Genomic DNA, 18,550 nt, shown 5'->3' with positions numbered 1-18,550 from the left:
AGTGTGAGGAGTACCTGTGCTTCCCCCCCTTCATTTGTTACTATAGATAGAAAAAGAGTGTATAGATATATTACTTGTCTGTTGTTGCTTTGTTTGTCTGGGAAACTGAAGCTTTTTTCACTGGCAAAGATACTTATTCATGGTGCATTGTGGAAAAATGTCAATTTCTTAGTTATGGCATATACCTTCTGCACTCAAAGTTAAGGGCTCAGTGTCTGAAATAGGAAAGAGGCCAAATATAAATATCCCTGACCTCCTCTTCCAAGTTCAGTGGACTTCTCTAGGTCAAGCTGTTTCCCTGATCTGCTTCCCCTCCAGGTGCATATATAAAAACATTACTCCCCTTTTTCTTTTGGGTGTCTGCCTTTCAGTTCTTAATGCTTTTTCATTTACTAATACTGTTGATGATTGGGCTTGCTGCCATTCATGATGCTTCCAGAGATCCTATAATTTAGAGAAGCAACTACAGCTGGTATACTGGCTTTTGGGGTTTGGGCTTCCAAAGAATTGTGCTGTTTTTTTCTTTGCTTATGGTTTATTAATAACAGGAGCACAAGAAAAAGGTATTGCTATAATCAGGCATGCCTGTATAAGAGAAGCCTAGCTTATTACTTATCTAATGAGGTAAGCCCAGTAGTTTTTATGGTCTTTTCCTAGGAAGCCTGCAGCTTTTCAACAGAATAGGAATTCCTCAGTAATTGCCACTGACAACTGTACAGTATGTAGTCATAAACATGTTTCCATGTGTCCTTGAGTATGACGATGGCTTGGATGGAATTGTTACAGATCCCAAAAATTCTGTCTTACTTCAGATGCCTTTGTAATATGCAATAGGAGGGCTTACTATCTAATTAGATATATAGTTGGTTCTTGATATATATGAAATTTGAATTGCTTATTGGAGACTCGGCTTATATCCATTTGCAGGTTTGTAGTTAGATGTAGAGAGTGGACATGTTTTAGCATATATGCATTGTTGATCCCTGAAAAAATTCTGGTACACCAAATATACTCCAAGAGGAAAAGATACAACCAGTTTCTAAAATGAAAAACAACCCAAGAATTTAGCTCCTTCAATTAGTTTTATATATGTTTCTTGTTCCCTATGCAGTTAATTACCTGACACACACAAAAGGAATTGCCCGGTATATTTAACCTTTTAAACAGGTAAATAATTGGGAGACTTTTTTTGAAACGGATTCTGTTTTAGGCAAGCCTCATTGGACATCTGGTTGTCAGTTTGATACTATTAAGTACACTTAAAAGGATATTTGGACTGTATATCTCTGTGTATGAAACTATATTTTGCTAGGCTTCAAATGGTTTGAGGAACATTGCATTAACATTCTGTTCTTACTCACATTGGTGGGATATTGTGGCTTCAACTTCCATTACATGACCATTGTTAATAAATTAACTTCATGCGTCTACAGTATGGGAATGTTGCATGAATTAAAAGTGGAAGTAGTTGATGGAGTAAAGGATTTTTAGTAGAGTCAAAACAATTACCAGTTTTGTTTAGAAATTTAATCAAAAGTGGCATTGGCACTGATTTTATTGTACTAACTGATCCAATACAGGATCAGAAATACTAGAGCAGAGAAATGGATTGGAAGATAAGTATGAGACAAAAAACTAATTTTAATAATTTGTTCTCCAAAGGACACTATTTGATTTCTTCCTCATATTGGTACTTCTGTATATTTTTCTGTACAAATATTTTATGAAGATCTCTGCCAGGAGAAGCTGCTTGCAGTTGTATAGGACTCTTGTCTTGCACTTTAGTACCTTGAAATTTGTGCTGGACTTCTTTGTGAATGCTTTGTTTTGTTTTACAAAAACTGTTGTACCTACGAATTGTATAGCTTTAGCATATGTTCTTGTGCATATGTGCTTCTTTTAAGTTTGCTTGAACAGATGAACTCTAGAAAATAATTTTCCTATGGAAAGTGACAATGGAATGGTAGAAGGTAGAACTGCAATCCAAACCCTAGTTTTCGAAGAATTTAAGGTCAGTTGAAATGAAGATGTCTTGCTTTACTAAAAAAAAAAAAAGAGAGAGAGTAAAGATTGAAAGGAAAAACCAATGTGTATAGCATGTTCTAATGCATCTTTTGATCACTTCTTATTTGTTTATTGATCTCAACTTTTTAACCCACAAAAATGCTTTTCCCTTTGATTGATGAAATTCTTTATTAATTCAGAGATTTATAAAAATAGAAATGTTAAAATCATGTGAGGCTTCTACAACTAGTCTTCCATCAAGACTTTTACTACCAACCTGATGTCAAATTCTAGAAGGGTAATTTGGACAAAGTTGTTGTTTGCCAACTCAAAGAAGCTATTTGTTGATGCTTAGTGCAACAGCTGCAGGTTTTTTCTTTCTCAGAAGTTTTAAAGGAAGAGATGTCATTATGGGTCAGAAGGTATAAATTGGGATAGTTCACATTATTTCACACTGACAAAGAAATATGGATTTCTTGAAAGTGGGGAAGGAATATAATCAATTCCCACCTTTCTGAACTATTTTAGCCTCCTTTATTCTACATTAGATTGCAGGCAGCATTAACATAGTAAGAGCCCAATTCTTCTGAGCTCTTAATATGAGTCCCAGAGAAAATATGAAAGCTATGCTTTCCCCAAAGAGTTTAGGCAATGAATCATGACTTAGTATGATAAGCAAGCTCCATTTGTATGTTATGTGAGTGAAGCTGGAAACTGAAATTCTAAGACCTGATCACCTTCAACTCAAACGTATCATGTGATGGCATAAATTTATTATAGATTTAATGACTTAAGGGAATAAATACATTAATTTTGCTAAGTACGCAGCTGCTAAAGGAATGGTGTTTGTTCGAGAGAGCAGAAGATCCAGTTTAATTCATGCTTAAAATGCACCATTTCCTCCAGTAAGAAAAGTTGAGTATAAGTTGAGTTTAAGATGATCTTCAAGAAGAGCATTGTCATATGTAAGTGTATGATTAATGAATATACATTTCATATTATATCATTATATTGTACGTTACATTGGTAATGTTTTCTTTGGTTTTTAAGACACAGAAAATGTGTAGCTTCTCAGTTTCTAGTAACATTTTGCTATACTATTCAGGGTGAGATGCATTGCTTCAGCAAAATGTAGCATTATTATGGCTGTAGATTTTTTGATCCTTTAGTTTCTCCCATTTAAAAAATATGCCAAAGTGATTAGTATAGTACCAACGTTTTTAAAGTTGTTCAGTAGTCATAAAGTTAGTCCAAGTCCAGTTTGAAATCTAATCCTATTACTATACACTTTTTCTTGTTTAATATTTCTTATATGCATAGATAGTTGAGCTGTTCATATTTTTGGTGTGCATGTACTTTATGTGAGAAGGGGTATGTAGAGAAAGGGCCATTTTTTTTTTATTTGCTGCAGCTAAGATGTATATATGCTATTTGTGCATATGCTGTAATGCCTTGTGCCAAAGAAGGTAGGATCATTTGATGTTTCATGTTTGTATTTTCAGCATGATTTGGAAAAGTAACCTCTTAAGTTAGATAACAACAGAGATATGAATAAATGTAAAAAAAAAGAGAGGGAGAGAGATAGATGAAGTTCTGTATTAAGGAAATCTAACATAAGTGTACATTTGATATCCTCCAGTAATATAGTACCTTAATAGATGCTGTTCCTTGCCAAAAAGATTCTTTTCCTTAAGCCACTGAGGGATTAAAGAAAAAAAAACTGCAATAGTTATGAAGACTATTACAAATTATTGTATAGTTATGTTGATGTTTCTTGATATGCAGATTGATAATGAAATAGGAGCAGCTGACAGCTTGGACTGTCAGTTGCACAAGACAGTATAGCATTCTTTAAGAAATGTTAGGAAATATGAACTTGTTAAAAATGTTGAAATGTACTAAGTTTTCCTTTCCATTAATAGGAAACTTTCTTGAAAGAGACAGCCCCTAGTATGAAAAATCTAATATGAAAAGGCAAATTCTTATCACTTCCTGGAGCTAAAGATTAAACATGTACAGGTTTAAAACAGATTTGAAGAATCCTGAACAATTTATAATTTCAGACCCATATAGATATTGGGCTACACACTAGTCTAAAGTTTAACAGTGAACAGAATTCATTGGAGGAAGGGAAATTTTAATGTATCAAAATACATATTTTAATTGGCCCAACTAAACTGCACACACACACCTTGTGGGAAGAGATACAAAGTATATTTGCAGTAACGGTTTTACTTGGCTGTAATGTAGTATGTCTGTACATCTGATAACCAATTTGCAGGTTTGTATTATGGCAAAACCAATCTAAATACAAAAAAGTTGATACCAAGGGTGTAGGCCTATGCATCTTACTGGGAGTAAATATTAGTGAGCACATTGATGCTTCCTTTTGAACGTAAGATTGCACTGTAAATGCTTATTTTCATGTATTTAGGAATGGCATTATTAAGATACAAAGTTAGCCATTGTAGACCCCAAGCTGCTGTTCTTTTATAAATTGTGATTAGACCTTTCCAACCTAACTGCACAGTATGGTCCTCATTTTAGAAAAAAGAGAATGACTGTTCTTTAGAACAATTCCAAACTTCCCTTGAACTCAAAAAACTTTCCAGATACCAGCAATAAGTTATTTCTGATAGATTCCTCCAGCTTTGTGCATGCTAGTCAAACGCAGCCTTGTGACACTCTTCCATTTATGTCTGTATATATGATGTATATTTTAATGCATATTTTTCAGAGTTCATCTTTCCCTAACAAATTGCACTTTAATAACTTATTAGAGATGTGGGGCTGCATCCAGCTATTTTATGGGATTATAAACAGTTCAGCAGCTTTTTCTTAATGGCTGTTACAGTCTTTCATTATTATTATTTTTTTAAGTGTGGTCAAAAATACCACAAAATTTAAAATTTAAAAAATCAAAACAGGGCATTATTATTGTCTACTGAACTTAGAAAACATTTTAGTGCCAAGAACATCCCATTTAAGAGGGTTTGAGCTGTGTTCTTGTTGTTTGCACTGTGTGATGTGTCAGAGTGACTGCCTGAATTAATTGCTTATTCCTATAATCTTGTTTTCTTTGGGATAGACATGGCAATGTATTTGATGGATGGGAGAAAAACAGACCAGGTGTGTTGTTTTATTTTTCTGTATATTATTTTGGGAGGGGAGGTTAACCCCTCATTAATGGCATGGTACTTGAGTTGATATTTTCCTGACCCCAGTGCCCAAGTTACCTTTGCACACAAAAGCTTCCTTTGCACAGAATGAGCTTCTTGGGAGTTTTGTACAGACTAATTGAATGTATTGGAAAGGGAAGAGTTCAGGGAACAAATTCCAAACAAAAATTTTAAAATGTAGAAATTGCAGTTTTAATGCCTTTTTGTGAGTGTTTGCTGCGAAAAGAGATTGTAATACAAACAAGGAGGACAGAGCGAATTTTAATTGATGCAATGTGTTGCTTTATTTTTGTACTGATGATGGTTAAAAGAGTGTACAACATCTATTTATTTAGATGATTTATGTGGTAAATGTTGCAAATAAGGCTATCAAAGAGCATTAAATGAGAACTGACATTTAGCTAACACCCTGTTTCTGTGTCTTCCTTTGATCTCCATTGTCTACAGTTCCTTGCTAGGCCAATTTTCTGGAAGCCTCTGTGACTTGGATGGTGTTTGTATAGTACCTATTTCCTCTCCCTGCCATTCAGTCTTCTCTTCATACTGTGGAATAGTGCAAGGACAATATAATGTGGTATTTAGAGGGTATTAGAGTTTGATGCGAGGCAGCATACGTTTAATCCCTGTGCAGAGCTATGGCATTTACAGTCTTTTGCAGTCCAATCTGCTCTATAGTGAATTTGTATGAAATATTTGTATAAATACTGTTCCAAGTATTTATGGAGAAAAAACCCAAAGTGGTAGGTTGGCATGATAATTGCAAAAGGTAACTGCCATGGACTTTTGCAAATCACTTCAGCTTTTGGGAGAAGGTGTTGAAAACGCTGAGATAAATATGTCAGTTTTTGAGTAAAACCAAGGTAAAGTGGATTACTTTAACATGGATTTCCAAACAATTCCCTGGACACTAAATATTTGTAGTACTGAGCCTCTGTATAGCGATCTCCCATTCAAGTGATACCCATTTATTTGGCATTAATTTCCAAGATGAGCAAGTATCTTAGAATTCTGAGACTTTTACTGCTTGTTAGAAGTCCAAATTCAGGGGTGGGGGTGGGGAGGGCACTGACTCTTCAGCATCTCATAACCACAAGGAGGCAGTAGGGCACAGATAAAGAGTTAAGGGTTTTTCTCTTCTGCCTACTCTTTATGTAAGAGATAATTTATTGGAGATCATTTCCTTTTGCCTTTCTTCCCATGCACACACATGCAAAGAACATGCTCTTCATTGTTCAGTTCAGGTTCCTGTTGTTGAGAACACTAAGACATGCACAGAACAATTTTTCCAACATTCCCATCACATGGGGAGGCCACTGCTTTGATATTTAGACACATGCCAAATGAGAACCTCAACAGAAAGATAAGACTATATTTGCCAATAATTGTTGCATCAAAAGAGCACTGATTTCAGATGTATATTTTATGCAGTTGCCAAATTTGGCCAAGTTTTAGAATAAATGAAATGATGTGCAGTGATGGAGGGCAACCAAGACTAAACAAAGAAATTAAAGGAGGACACTAGGTCCACAAAATCAAGAGTTGTAAGATTTATTTTTCACCTTTATTCTTTACAACTCAAAATGTCATACATAACCCTTCCTTCACCTATTTTACTACTACAATAGCTCTGTGAGATGGGCAGGCTGATGGCCCAAAGGCACCCACCACACTTCAATCCTAATGGAAGATGAGAACTCATGGTCTGCACTTCTTAACACTACACCTAACTGGTTCTTCAACAAATCTGATTCTACAGTATACTAATTAACAAAGCAAAACCATAGTCAGCTGCAGCTTGATAATCATTCTCTGCCTTGATTGATATTTCAACCAGTTATAACTGGCCAACTGACATTGTCTGCTGTTTTATCTTCTATTTCAAATAAAGCCACTCTGTTGGTGATCATATCTATTATCAGCATGATGGTGGAAGACAACCAAGGGGAAGGAAGATGCTGAACTATCCCCATTTTGTGATCTCCCTTATTTTCCATCTCTATGTTTAAAGGTTAAAATGAGAAATTAATCCTAGATTCTTTTATCTCCAATCCATGTGAGATAATAAATGGTGGAGGTAAGTAAATTTTCTACCAATCATGAATACAAAGTTTGATTAATATGTTCCATTACAATTTAATGCCTGCTCTGGTTTAAACTGTTATGCTATGCTTAACTATAGCCCAATGTAGTTAGTACTGTAGAGCAGACCAGGTCATCCAATTATCAGTGAATGAACAACATGGAATGCCCAACGACATGGAATGCCCAACTCTTGTGGGCATTTCTGTCAGATGGCTATTCAAACTTGGCTGTTCTAGCCAAGAAAACTTACATGACTGGTTGGTGCAGTAATATTAAATACTGTAACCTAATATGGCTTTTGTCCCTCTTCTGGAAAAGAATTTTCTGAATATATTGGGATCACTTACTCATACAACTTGACCTGAAATTACTTGACTGCCTCATTTGACTAAACAGATGGTCTTTAGATCTACTTCATGATTAAGCATTGATTGGACACCTTAAACTTGAGTATGATGATCTGACTACTGATCACATAAAAAGAAACATGCTGCCTTTAAATGTTTACAGAAGAGACAATAGGATAACATAATATAATGGATAATATCCGAAGCTGAAGTGAAGCAGTTAAATCTCATTGTCCTTACGACAATTTTGATAGCACTTGCTGGCAAATTACGGATTACAGTTTGGTAGGCCGCTAAGCATCTTTATAATAGAACTGCAGAACTGGAAGAAACTGAGAAATCATCTCTCAAGTCTCTCAAACCTAGCAGCTACAGTGGTAGTTCTAGAAATTACAACTTCACTAGATCTTCCCAGCCTCTATTTAAATGCCAAAATAATCAATTCTTTTGTCAAGCAGTTCTTAATACTGATGTTTTCACTAAATTTTAAATGGAATCTACTTCCTGGATTTTTTTTTGTATATTAACAATTTTTCATGTGTTTGAAATCAACAGTATCTTCCTTTAATCTAAATTTACCCAGTTTCATGAAGAACAGTTGAAAGATCTTCCCATCATTTTCTTTATCCTCTTTACATTTTGTCAGTGATCTTTGTAAAATGTGAAGTACAAGCAGGCAGGAATTTCTCTAAACATATATGGCAATAGCAAAAATTAAACCTGGGACATGGGGTATGCTTTAGCTTAGAGCTATCACATTTTCTGCAGATTTGTCCAGGCAGTTTCTGATAATTGAACATGATTGAACAGAAGGGAAAAATGTTTTGTACATGTTTGCTTCAAAATAATTATAAATCTCATGAGATCTCAGATTAATTCAGCAGACTAAAGAATTTTTTTTTGATGGGGGAATTAAGAAAACACAGTATTTGCACATATATATCAAACTAGCCACCAATTAATTAAAACATACAAATAGTTTCATATATTCCTTTTTTGGAAGATTGATCTTCCAATTAGGAAAACATGTTATTTTACTCCCAGTCACTAAAGCTAAGACTATAAATATGGATTAATTTCCAATTAATTATATTGTACCTACCTGAGCCATCTTTCTCTTTGATATTTTTCTGAAACGGGCAACATGTACAATTTTCTTTTTTCAATAACTTTTTTCTTTTCCCTTGTAGTATCTTGTTAATCCTGCTGATCTAGAACAAACTGACAAATGAAAATATATTTTGGCATGGGTAGAGAAAACTATCACTGATCTTTTACATCAGAATTCAGGAAGTTATAGATCATTTCAGTCAGCTATCAAATGTAATCAAAATAATTTGAATGCACTGTTGATCTATTACAAGAAAGGAAAAAGTTGTTATGAGGGATGTAGCTATTCTGTAGAATTAAACAAAATTGGAAAGCTATGAAAGCTATTATTTTGAGGGAAAGGATGAAATGCTATCAACTTTTTGAAGTGGGGAGGCACTATGGAAAATGATTTTTATTAAAAAAATTAAAATATTTTTTTATTAAGACTTAAACAAGAAAATAAAAGCCCCCATAAAAGATGGGTGGTTAAGAAATAGGAAATCCAAATAAATAAATAAATAAAAACTATTACAAACCAATATAAAGCAAGAAAGGAAAAGAAAAAAGTACAAGAAAAGAGAAACGTTGAAGAATAGTAGAAAAGAAAAAATAATGAAATGGCTTCCAATATTCCTCATAGCGGTTATTGTAGAAGTATTTTAACCTCTCTCTCTAAAATTACAATATATTCTTTCTATAACCTATCCTGTCTAATCATCAAAATCACAACTTCACTGTGTTCATTTTTATGCGAAAAGTGATTAAGAGGCTTCCAGTCACCAATAAATATAGATAATATCTTCTCTAATCAAAGAAGTCTATCCATTTCATCAGTAAATTTCACCAACCATTTCCCCATAGTGGGTAGTGCCAGATCTTTCCATCTCTGCACATACAATAATCTTGCTGCAGTAATCATATATTACAGCTCCCATCCTCTGGAACAGCATCCCGCTGGAGTTACACATGGCAGCAAGAGACCTGGAAGACCTGGCTCTGTTAGGCTTAGTGTGCCTGCTGAGCCCCGTTGAGTCTTTTTTTTGGAATGTTGGGACTGCTGTTTTAGTCCAAGAAATCGTATTTATTTAGGTTTTTTTAATTCATGTATTGTGTATGGATTCTTCCTCAGGTGAAGAATCTGAGGCCTTCCAGATTATTCTAGGCTTGTATGAAGCCCTAAATAGCTCCTTTAACCTTTATCCATTAATTCTTTCATTAGTTTCATACTACAGTGATTGCAAGTTTAATTTCCTTTTGTGCTTTCTTTTTAGAGTATTTACAGATTGTAAACAAAACAAGGTGCCAAGCGCTCTCCAGAGTGCTGATTGCTTTGGCAACATAGTCAAATATCTTTGAAGCATATCAGAGCACTTAATTGCTATACATGGTGTAAAGAAAGTGAGCAAATCATGACAGTAATAACTTCCTTATACATAAAGAAGTCTACTGATTTTAAGCATTAGGTGCCACTTTCGGAATTACAAATGGTAGTTTATGTAACAGGATCACTATTGGATTTTAAAGAGCTTTATCCACCATGTGATGTGTCCAGTTGGATGCATGTGATTGCAAATACTTGCTGGATCTGATCAAGTGCATGCACTAATCAAATAAGATAGATCAGAAACTGCTGCTTGATTTTTTTATTACTACATATTGCCCCCAAACACACCTTAAAAAGGCAGTTGTGAAGTAGCCCTGGTAAATCTAAATATGTAAAGACAATTAGGTCAGGAAGCTCACAAATATGAAAAGGAAAGTCATAACCTTTTGCTTTCCAGCATTTGATGTACAAAGTAGACTGTCAACAATTTTGGGAGCCACAATTAGCCATCAATACTAGAAGCCATTAATCATATACTTACCTTTAAAACGTATTCAATTTCCCCTTAAAATAGTCTAAATTGTTATTTATCACTGTATTTGATGGTGGCACATAACAAATTTAACTATATATTTTGTAAATAAGTTGTACCTTTTATCAATTATGAATCTCTGACATTTAATTTTGTATACTTCTATTATAAAATCAAACATAGGTTCTTTTCCTTAACAATAGTAGAGGTTGAAGGCATCCTCTCAAATGTGTAGATATCCAGCTTTTAACAGGAAAGAAAGAAGGAAAAGGAAATACAAGATTTCCTCTTATTTACCTTTCTTCTTGTTAAAAGTTGTACCTGTAATTTATAGGGTATATTTTGTTCCAGTTCAGAAATTCTAAATGACATACCCACATATGGTACAGACAGTAGGATTAAAAAAATAAAAGTATACAAGGAACAAGGGAGCATCCTAAAATGTTGATTATTCCTTTTTTTTTTAGCTTTCTAAGATCCTTTTTCAGATGCAGTACTCAAAACTAAACACAGTATTCAAGATAAAGACTCACTGCACTTTTATATAATGGTATTATTTACATTGCTTTATTTTCAATATTTTCCTAATGCACACAAGCACAGAATTTGCTATTTAACAACAAATAGTTGGCTGGTTTACTCACTATGAATCGATGGCTAAAAGAAAAGTAATATGAATAGCTTTACTCTTCATTTGTTTTGTTGTTTTTGTTCTCTCCTTTCTCCTGTTTTCCCACAATGCAGCCTTTAAGGCAAATAAATGCCCAACAAATAAATATACAGCAAATAAATGCCCAGAGGTAGGATGGGTGGTGCGGAATTATTATTTAGGAGGGAGAAAATGTATTATTGTAGCAACGTAATATGAGCAAGGCTATTCTGCTTTTATGATATGAATTTCAAGATTAAATAAAACCGGCAGATAATCCTTGAGACTCATTATAAATGCTGCTGAAGCCACTTCTTTCGATTTTGTAAATGTTTTGGACTACAACCTCCTCATCTCCCAGCAGGGAGTCTGAACGGCAAGACAACCCGAGAATCGAAATCATGGTTTGAATATCAGCTAACTGGGTTGAATAAGTTACATGTCTCTAAGCAGAGATGTGATAGTTTATGTTTTCTAACCCCTATTTGTATTTTATATTAATATGTTATTTTTTAATTGCTACAGAAGAAAGATCACCACTGCACGGAGGAGGAGGAGGGAGCAGGAAATGACAGCTGGGAATAATGACAGGCGCTCGCTGAGAAAATGGAAAGACTAGCAGGAAACCTACTGGGGGGGGGAAGAGGAGGGGGCACTCCCCCTGCGAGTGAGTCCACGCTGTACTTTCCTATTCTCGCTCTTCGCACGTCTACAGCCTTTTTTGTGCTCGGAAGTCAACAGCGCGGACCCTTTAAGAGCTCGCGCTTGCGCCCTGCCGGCTTTTTCCCCCTTTCTCCGCCAGCGCGGGGTGGGTTGGGGGCGAAGGAAGCACGGACTCTCCAAGCGGCAGCGAACGTGAAACGGAGGGGCGAGGGAGCTTTTGGCTCGCGTCACGTCCCCATTCCTCCCGCCGCGTCCCTGCTCGCGTGCGTTCGGCAGGCGCGCGCGGGCGCGGGCGCGCGCGCGAGGCGAAGACGGGCATGCACGCGTGCGCCGGCGCATTCTCGCCCCGCGTGCGTGTGCGCGATTCAATCGCTCTAGCCGCTGTCGCGGGAACAGCGCCGCCGCCGCCGCCGCCAACCCGCCTCAGTCAGTCACTCAGCCAGCCCTGAGAGAGGGAGAAAGGGAAGGCGAGGGAGCGGGCGGGATTATTATGGGCTGTGGGTGCTGCTGCTGTTGCTGAGGCTGAGCAAAGATGGAGCTCTCTGCAGTGGGCGAGCGGGTCTTTGCGGCCGAATCCATCATCAAGCGGCGGATCCGAAAGGTGAGCTGCGGGCCGGCGGGGCTTGGCTTGGGGGTCGCTGCCGTTGCCACCTCTCTAACCCGCTCCCTTTTCTTCTCCTCTTCCCTTCTTCCGCTCTCCCACCCACCCTCCTTTCCGCCCACGTATTTTGCAGGGACGCATCGAATACCTGGTGAAATGGAAAGGCTGGGCCATCAAGTGAGTTCTGCCTTCCAGCCTCTCCGCGCGAAGCCCCGTTCCCGCCTCTCGGGGCCTGGCCGGGCTGGCGCTCTGCCTTCCTCCTCTCTTTGGAGAGCAGGGCCAGGGGGGGCGGTTTGCTGCCTCCTCTCCCGTTCCCCTTCCCTTCCCCCCCCGCAAACTCCTCGGTGCGCACGAATACCGTGCCACCCGCTCTGTTTGTCTGAATCTGTGCAGGTACAGCACTTGGGAACCCGAGGAAAACATCCTAGATTCTCGCTTGATTGCAGCCTTCGAGCAAAAGTGAGTCTTGCCTCTTGAAAAATCAGAGGAGGAATTGCGGTGGCTTTATTGCCCCCGTAGTCAAGAAGTTAAAATGTTTATTTTAGAAGAAGGTTCTCTTTTTAATTGTTCATCTTTGGGCTTTTTTTTTTTTTAAAAAAGTGTTTAATTTCTTTTCTCCACCTCAACAAGGGAACGTGAGCGTGAGCTTTATGGACCTAAGAAGAGAGGACCTAAGCCTAAAACTTTTCTGCTAAAGGTAACTTCTGTTTTAATAACTTGATGGTGATAGGGTTTTGGGGTTCAGTTGTCTAAATATTAAAACGTGAAATTGGAAAGGAATAGATAAAAATCAAATGTTATTTGGTCTTCTTCATTAGGGTTGAATACAGTCTCTAGCTGATAAATCTGACAATGTACGTTTGTTAAATGTTGTGATCGGTGTGATGACAAAACAGAAGTTTGTTTCATTGAATCATACACTTCAGTGCCATTGAACTGGCACTGACCAATGGCTATAAGCCACCCTTTTTAATTTGTCAGATTTCTAAAAAATGACCTTATTTTGAATGTGATAGTAGCTGTTTGATTTAAAAAAAAACCAAAGAAGTTACTCCCAATTATCATTGGAAGAGAGATCATCAGAAAACCACAGATTTTTAAAAACGTCAGTAGACTGGTAAATAATTTTTATGTTGTTACCAAGAAAATTACATAGACATTGTATGCTAGTTTAGGCACTACGGTGAGGTGGGCAGCTTTATAACTCATTTAAATAAATAACCAATGGTTTATTATGGTCATAGATCAGCATAATTTAAAGTCTTTACATGTTTGAACATTCATAAGTTGTCACACTGTATGGAGGGAAATAAGCAGTGGAGTACCACATCTTGGGCCCAGTATTCTTCAATATCTTCATAAATGATTTAGATGAGGGAATAGAAAGGAAACTCATGAAATCTGCAGATGACACTAAGCTGGCAGGAATAGACAACACTCCAGAAGACAAGCTCAGGATGGAAAAGGATCTTGACAGACTTGAACAATGGATCCTATACAACAAAATGAAATTTAATGTGGAGAAAAGCAAGGTTTTACACTTAGGCAGGAAAAACCAAAGATACAAGTACAGATTGGGCAAAACCTGGCTCAAAAACAGTAACGTTAGAGGGACCTTTGAATCCTAGTGCAAGGGACCCTAACCTCTGGGCTGTGAAGGGTTTGCAATCAGGTTGTGGGAATGGACAAGCGTGTGCGTGCATTGCCACTTGGGTGAGCATGTGTATGCATGCCGCATTTGCATGAGCGGAGGGCATGCTTGCACGCCCCTCACGCAAATGGAGCTGCATGTGCACGCTTGCTGGCCACTTGTACAGAACCATTCCTCTCTCCCCCCCCCCCGGTCGATCCTCAAAGCCAGAAAGGTTGGGGAACTCTGTCCTAGTGGACAATCACTTAAATATAAGCCAGCAACGTGCGGCGACAGCCAAAAAAGCTAATACAATCCTTGGTTGTATAAACAGAGGCATGGAATCAAAATCACATGAAATATTAGTACCGCTTTATAAAACCTTAGTAAGACCACACCTGGAATAGTGCATCCATTTTGGTCACTACATTACAAAAAAGATGTTGAGACTTTGAAAAAAGTGCAGAGAAGAGCAATTAAAATGATTAAAGGCCTGGAGACTAAAACAGGCCTTGCAGGATTTGGGTATTGCTAGTCTAAAGAAAAAAAGAACTAGGGGTGACATGATAGCAGTAGCCCAGCATTTGAGGGGCTGCCACAAAGAAGAGAGGGTCAACTTATTTTTCAAAGCACCAGAGGGCAGCTCTATTCTGACTTCAACATACTTCTATCATATTGAAATAAAAGTTGTGTCAACCATTTTTTTCATATAAAAATCAGACAAGTGATTTATGATTCTTTTTTACAAGGATTGTGTGAAAGGTTGAAAAGTTTGAATTCTTAAGACAAAAATTAAAGAAATAGTGTGGGTATACATAGCAACTCTGCAAATTTCATTTATTCTGGAGTTTTTGATAGTAATTTTATGTATGTCTGCCTGCAAAATAAACTTTCTGGACCAGACAGTCTATTTAAAGGTGCTCCTGTTAGTAGTATCCAAAAACCTTAAAAGCCCTCTATTTTCCGAATAATTTATTTTTTCAGAAGAACTGACAAAAATCGCTTTCAATATTTTTAAGGAACTGAATGCTACCTGAAAAGCAGAAGGATTTACTACATACTTTCAGCTCTTTTTAATATTAAAATGTTTTATATGAATTAAACTAAATAGGGAAATAGGAAAGATTTATTTTTAGTATTTTTAGTATTTTTAGTATTTAGTATTTAGTATTTAGTATTTTGGTATTTTTAGTTCAGGAAGAGATCAATTATAGGCTGGACAGATATTAAGCATCAAAAGTATATTTTTATTTATTAAATTTGATGCTGCCCATCTCCCCTACAAGGTGACTCTGTATTTCTTAAAACTGGAAAAATTCTGATTAACCTCAATAATTAATACGTGATGCCAGAGTCTAATAATTTGGACAGGAATTTGTAATCCTTTTCTCAGTAAAGTATGTAATGAATATTTCCAGGATTTACAACTATAGTTAATTTGGGTTTTAAATCATAAGTACCTAATTAATATGGTACAGTAGCCTTCAACTTACGACTCTAATTGAGCCCAGAATTTCCATAGTAAATCGTGATGGTTGTAAAGTTAAGGCACCCATGTGACCAACCTGATTGTACACATTTCTTTTGTAGTGGTCATTAAGTGAACACTATCCTTAAAAAAGCGCCACAATTGTTAAGCAAATCCATTCATTCCTATGGGCATTTTTATGCCAGAAACTGGCTGAAAAAGCCAGAAATTCGCAAAAACCATAAATTGCAGTCATGTGACCAGGGTACACAACTGGTCGTGAAGGTGAATCTGTTGCCAAGTGCCTGAAATGTGGCTATGTGACCATATTTGGGGGGGAGGGGGGTTATGCCATCATAAAAACTCCAGAACTGGGGTTTTGTGTGTGTGTATGTGATTTTCTAGCTTTTGGGGGATCCATCATAACTTTGAACAGTAGCTAAGTAAGGACTACCTGTCATTGATTTAACCCGAACATTAACTGAATGATTTTTCAATCTTAATTCTATATACTAATGTGTGGCTTTTCTAGCATAGTATTAAGTAGAGAAGGTCTATCTAAAAGATAAATGATTGCTGCTAAGTAAATTACAATATTTTAGGATTTTGCAAATCCTGGAAAAGTACATTATATTACATTGCTTGTTTTTGCAGGAATCAATTCATTTTCAAGTGCCTAGGCATCATAATAATTGACACTATCTAGAAGATTTAATTTATCTATGGGCTGTTGCTAGTCATCTATGCATCAAAGAGTCCAAATATGTTTTTCTTTATTAAAATCAAAAGATTTTCCAGATCTTACATTTGTAGCAAATTGCCTATATTCTTAACAATTCTGTATGAAATAAATAAATTACATTTTAATGGTTAAATATTTTTTACTTGAAATACTGCTTCTTGTTTAAGTGTCTTTTTCCAAATTTGATATTGTTTCCAACAGATATTACTATGGCTGCCTAGAGTAACCCTGTGGCTAGATAGATGGCGAAAAAAATAAAATAAAAATAAAAAAATAAAAATTTATATCCTGTCTCACTTCTTTAGTGAATAGTTAAGATCACTGATTTATTTGGATGGTCAAAGGGTTTGCATGAAACCTCTAGTGATGTCAGGATATTTTAGCTAACAGTATGTTCACAGAAACTTATAAACTGTTAATTTTGTAAGCTTTACCTTTGTATTTTTTAAAATTTGGACAAACTAATTTGTTCTTTATTCTGGGCTCAAATGTATGCATCGAAGTTAACTATCTAATGTCACTGTTAATTAATAAATATAAACCCTTTGGTTCCTTAACATCTAGTGTGCTAAATTATAATTTAAACTCAAGAGCAAAAATGTAAATATATTGCATATAGTCCTATTGGGATTTTCCTGCTTATAACCATATCATGTTTAGGTTAGACTAAGCTTAGGCAAAACTTCCTTGTTAATTTGAACTACAAGGAAGCTGTATTTTAAATCCAGGAGTCATTCATCACTTCATCTTTTTTGGCTTTGTGTTTAGAATTGTGTTCCCAACTCTTAAGAAACCTGGACTTCAGCACATAGAATATATTTTATTCCAGTCTAACTCCATGTTTTTCATTTTATCCCATTCACTGCAGGCTCGAGCCCAAGCAGATACCGTACACATTGGGGATGTACATTTTTCTGTCAAGCCCAGTTCTAGCACATCCTCACCGAAACTGCACTCCAGTGCTGCAGTGCACAGGCTCAAGAAGGACATCCGAAGATGCCACCGTATGTCCCGGCGCCCATTGCCCCGCCCGGATCCACAGAACAGTGGAGTGGGTGGGAGCACTGGCATCCGCCCCCCTGTCTCTCCTTTCTCAGAGACTGTACGCATCATCAATCGCAAAGTGAAACCTCGTGAGCCCAAGCGTAGTCGTATCATTCTCAATCTGAAAGTCATTGATAAAAGTGGCAAAGGAGCAAGTGGGGGAGGAAACTTGGCACGCTCTAAGATCCCGTCCCGAAATCGTGTAATTGGTAAGAGCAAGAAGTTTAGTGAGAGCATGCTTCGTAATCAGATCCGCCACATGAAATTTGGAAGCTTCCCTCTGTATAGCAAGCCATCTATTCCATCCCCATCATTAGAGGGGAAGACAGAGGCAGGAGGTTCTCAAGGTGCTTCTTGTGGACTCATGGGCTGTTCTGCCTATGATGCCCGCAGTTCCAGCTCCTCTGACTGCCCCTCACCAGCGCCACACTCCTCATCTGATCCAGATGATTCCCCACCAAAGCTGCTCCCTGAGATTCTAAATCCTGCCATTCCTGACTGGCGTGAATCTGAGGTCCTCGATCTGTCAATTCCACCTGAGTCAGCAGTGTCCAGTAAGCAGTCACCTTCCAGAGGGAATGGAGTAGGTCAGATCCCGTCCTCTCCATTGTCTTCTGACCCAGAACAGGAGGCTGGTGATTGGCGACCCGAAATGTCTCCATGCTCTAATGTGGTGGTTACTGATGTCACCAGCAATCTATTAACGGTCACAATCAAGGAATTCTGCAATGCTGAAGATTTTGAAAAAGTGGCAGCGGCCGGAGGTGGTGGAGGAGGAGGCGGCAAATAAAGAGGAGTCTTCCTCTTTCACAAATGTTGGGGGAGGGGTCAAGGAGGCTATACTGTAAGACCATGCATGATATGAATGCTTGCTTTCTTCTCTCTCTCCCTTCTCATCTGTTCTTTCTCTTTGCTTGGAAATTAAGTTGATAGAGGAATGGAAATAGATGTGTTTGAAATTCTCCAAAGTCACAGCTGTTAGGACTCAATGCTGGGAAATAAATTTTCCTTTTGGGTATATTTGGAGGCCTTCAAAAATTGCATCTTTTTGACAGGAGCCTGATAAATAAGAGCCTGGGAGAATGGTGGGTATATTAAGTGAAAGGTATATTTTCCCCTCATGTTCAAAGAAAAACAGAAGTAACCCTTTGGCCAAACTCAAAGGTGGGGAGTTTATTTTCCATAAATTGCCA

General features: G+C 37.2%; 1 protein-coding gene across 1 annotated transcript; it reads left to right on the top strand.

Moving 5' to 3' along the window:
- The first annotated feature begins 12,402 nt into the window (after positions 1-12,402).
- Positions 12,403-18,147, top strand: CBX6 (chromobox 6). The gene is made up of 5 exons (XM_015821544.2): positions 12,403-12,473; positions 12,607-12,650; positions 12,867-12,932; positions 13,104-13,170; positions 17,182-18,147. The coding sequence occupies exons 1-5, from the start codon at positions 12,405-12,407 to the stop codon at positions 18,145-18,147; spliced, it is 1,212 nt and encodes a 403-aa protein (XP_015677030.1). The 5' UTR covers positions 12,403-12,404.
- Positions 18,148-18,550: the final 403 nt, after the last annotated feature.

The sequence above is a fragment of the Protobothrops mucrosquamatus genome, unplaced genomic scaffold (assembly GCF_001527695.2).
Source record: "Protobothrops mucrosquamatus isolate PMUCROS unplaced genomic scaffold, P.Mucros_1.0 scaffold1344, whole genome shotgun sequence".
Taxonomy (NCBI): domain Eukaryota; kingdom Metazoa; phylum Chordata; class Lepidosauria; order Squamata; family Viperidae; genus Protobothrops; species Protobothrops mucrosquamatus.
The sequence above is the reverse complement of the archived record's forward strand: the minus strand, read 5'-3'. Positions and strand labels throughout refer to the sequence as shown.

Coding starts and splice junctions, on each gene's coding strand:
- CBX6 (XM_015821544.2), top strand. CDS start 12,405: ATGGAGCTCTCTGCAGTGGGCGAGCGGGTCTTTGCGGCCGAATCCATC. Junction 12,651..12,866: donor TGGAAAGGCTGGGCCATCAA/GTGAGTTCTGCC, acceptor GAATCTGTGCAG/GTACAGCACTTGGGAACCCG. Junction 13,171..17,181: donor CTAAAACTTTTCTGCTAAAG/GTAACTTCTGTT, acceptor CATTCACTGCAG/GCTCGAGCCCAAGCAGATAC.